General features: G+C 48.4%; 1 protein-coding gene across 1 annotated transcript in view; it reads left to right on the top strand.

The window, feature by feature from the left end:
- pip5k1ba (phosphatidylinositol-4-phosphate 5-kinase, type I, beta a) overlaps positions 1-2,500 on the top strand; it is a 17,094-nt gene that overhangs the window by 1,956 nt on the left and 12,638 nt on the right. Inside the window, exons 3-4 of the mRNA XM_072453765.1 lie at positions 398-515; positions 928-1,080. Coding sequence (XP_072309866.1) covers positions 398-515; positions 928-1,080 — 271 coding nt within the window. The remainder of the gene's footprint in view (positions 1-397; positions 516-927; positions 1,081-2,500) is intronic.

The following is a 2,500-nucleotide window of genomic DNA, read 5'->3' as shown; positions in this document are numbered from 1 at the left end:
CGTCTAACCATTATACGTGTGTGTGTGTGTGTGTGTGTGTGTGTATCTCTCTCTCTGTGTGTGTATCTGTGTGTGTGTGTGTGTGTGTGTGTGTATCTCTCTCTCTGTGTGTGTATCTGTGTGTCTGTGTGTGTGTGTGTGTATCTGTGTGTCTGTGTGTGTGTGTGTGTGTGTATCTGTGTGTCTGTGTGTGTGTGTGTGTATCTCTCTCTCTCTGTGTGTGTGTGTGTGTGTGTGTGTATCTGTGTGTATCTGTGTGTGTGTGTGTGTGTGTGTGTATCTGTGTGTCTGTGTGTGTGTGTGTGTATCTCTCTCTCTCTGTGTGTGTGTGTGTGTGTGTATCTGTGTGTATCTGTGTGTGTGTATCTGTGTGTGTGTATCTGTGTGTGTGTTTCAGTGAGGGCAGCAGTCTGACCCCTGCACACAAATTCCCAAACTTCCGGTTGAAGACTTACGCTCCTTTGGCTTTCCGCTACTTCCGGGAGCTGTTCGGGATCAAACCGGACGATTACCTGGTGAGTGCGTCCTGACTCCTGCCTCAGCAAAACCTGTTCAGAGTTTGTAAATCTACTTTATATTTGAGCTGAGGCAGGTCAGAATTCTCAGGTAGGATTCACTCTTAAACTGTCAGATTGTAGATTTGTTGACCTGCTTTATGCTTCATATCTCTGTCTGTCCACATGAAACAAAAACTGACACAGAGTTCAATATCGTTTCAGTCAGTGTAAATAAACAAACCAATAATGAGACGATTCAATGTTTGTGAATTTCCATTTGAGCGATTTCTTTCAAAAACACTACATCTCCCAGAGTTATAAATGCCCTGCCTTCCATCTGAAATAGAAAAGTGTTCTTTCCTGGCCATAAAAACACCTGTAATTGACATACCGTGGGACATAGTTGTATGTATTTCCCCCTTGTGTGCAGTACTCCATGTGCAAGGAGCCCCTGATCGAGCTGTCCAACCCGGGGGCCAGCAGCTCCTGGTTCTATCTGACCAGTGACGACGAGTTCATCATCAAGACTGTCCAGCACAAGGAGGCCGAGTTCCTCCAGAAGCTGCTGCCTGGATACTACATGGTGAGAGCGACCGCACGGAAGTCCTCCTCATCTCCTCATCTCCTCATCTCCTCACCTCCTCACCTCCTCATCCCCTCATCTCCTCATCTCCTCATCTCCTCATCTCCTCACCTCCTCATCTCCTCATCTCCTCATCCCCTCATCTCCTCATCTCCTCATCTCCTCATCTCCTCATCTCCTCATCTCCTCATCTCCTCACCTCCTCATCCCCTCATCTCCTCATCTCCTCATCTCCTCATCTCCTCACCTCCTCATCTCCTCATCTCCTCATCCCCTCATCTCCTCATCTCCTCATCTCCTCATCTCCTCATCTCCTCACCTCCTCATCTCCTCATCTCCTCATCCCCTCATCTCCTCATCTCCTCATCTCCTCATCTCCTCATCTCCTCACCTCCTCATCTCCTCATCTCCTCATCCCCTCATCTCCTCATCTCCTCATCTCCTCATCTCCTCACCTCCTCATCCCCTCATCTCCTCATCTCCTCATCTCCTCATCTCCTCACCTCCTCATCTCCTCATCTCCTCATCCCCTCATCTCCTCATCTCCTCATCTCCTCATCTCCTCATCTCCTCATCTCCTCATCCCCTCATCTCCTCATCTCCTCATCTCCTCATCCCCTCATCTCCCCATCTCCTCATCTCCTCATCCCCTCATCTCCTCATCTCCTCATCCCCTCATCTCCCCATCTCCTCATCTCCTCATCCCCTCATCTCCCCATCTCCTCATCTCCTCATCTCCTCATCTCCTCATCTCCTCATCCCCTCATCCCCTCATCTCCTCATCCCCTCATCCCCTCATCTCCTCATCCCCTCATCCCCTCATCCCCTCATCTCCTCATCTCCTCATCCCCTCATCTCCTCATCTCCTCATCCCCTCATCTCCTCATCTCCTTATCTCCTCACACTCTCAAACACAGTTCTACCACGAAAGACTCGTACAGGGAGTGTCAGAAATGAGATGTAGGGAGAATGTGTGGCTTTTATACACAGGAGAAACATGAAGAGGAGGAATGAAGAGGCTGAGGACAGTTGCAGTTCACACACGGCTGTATCGTAGTGTCATTCCGTGACACTTATGGCTGCACTTCACTGTGACATGTCTACTCAGCAGATTTGCTCTTTTATAATCATACGAACAAAAACAGGAGAAACTGAAAACAACGAGACACAGACAGCAACATGACCAAAAAAAAGAACTCTCTTATGTCCCATTTGTTCCTCGCAAATTTGTCCATTTTCAAATCCTGTGCAAAAGTCAGTCCAGTCCAGTCAAACGGAATATTGGAGTTGAAGACAGTCTGCAGTGTCTCATTCATCTCAGTCCAGTATTTATGAATAACCGTGCAGGATGACAGCGCCATCTGCAGTCTGGTTGTACTGCATGTGGCGAGAGAGCAAAGGGACCAAAGTGTCTCGCCTT

Source organism: Eucyclogobius newberryi, unplaced genomic scaffold, assembly GCF_026437365.1.
Source record: "Eucyclogobius newberryi isolate DKJ021-1_F unplaced genomic scaffold, fEucNew1.0.hap1 SCAF_2, whole genome shotgun sequence".
Classification (NCBI taxonomy): domain Eukaryota; kingdom Metazoa; phylum Chordata; class Actinopteri; order Gobiiformes; family Gobiidae; genus Eucyclogobius; species Eucyclogobius newberryi.
Note: the sequence above shows the minus strand (reverse complement) of the source record. Positions and strands in the feature narration are given on the sequence as shown.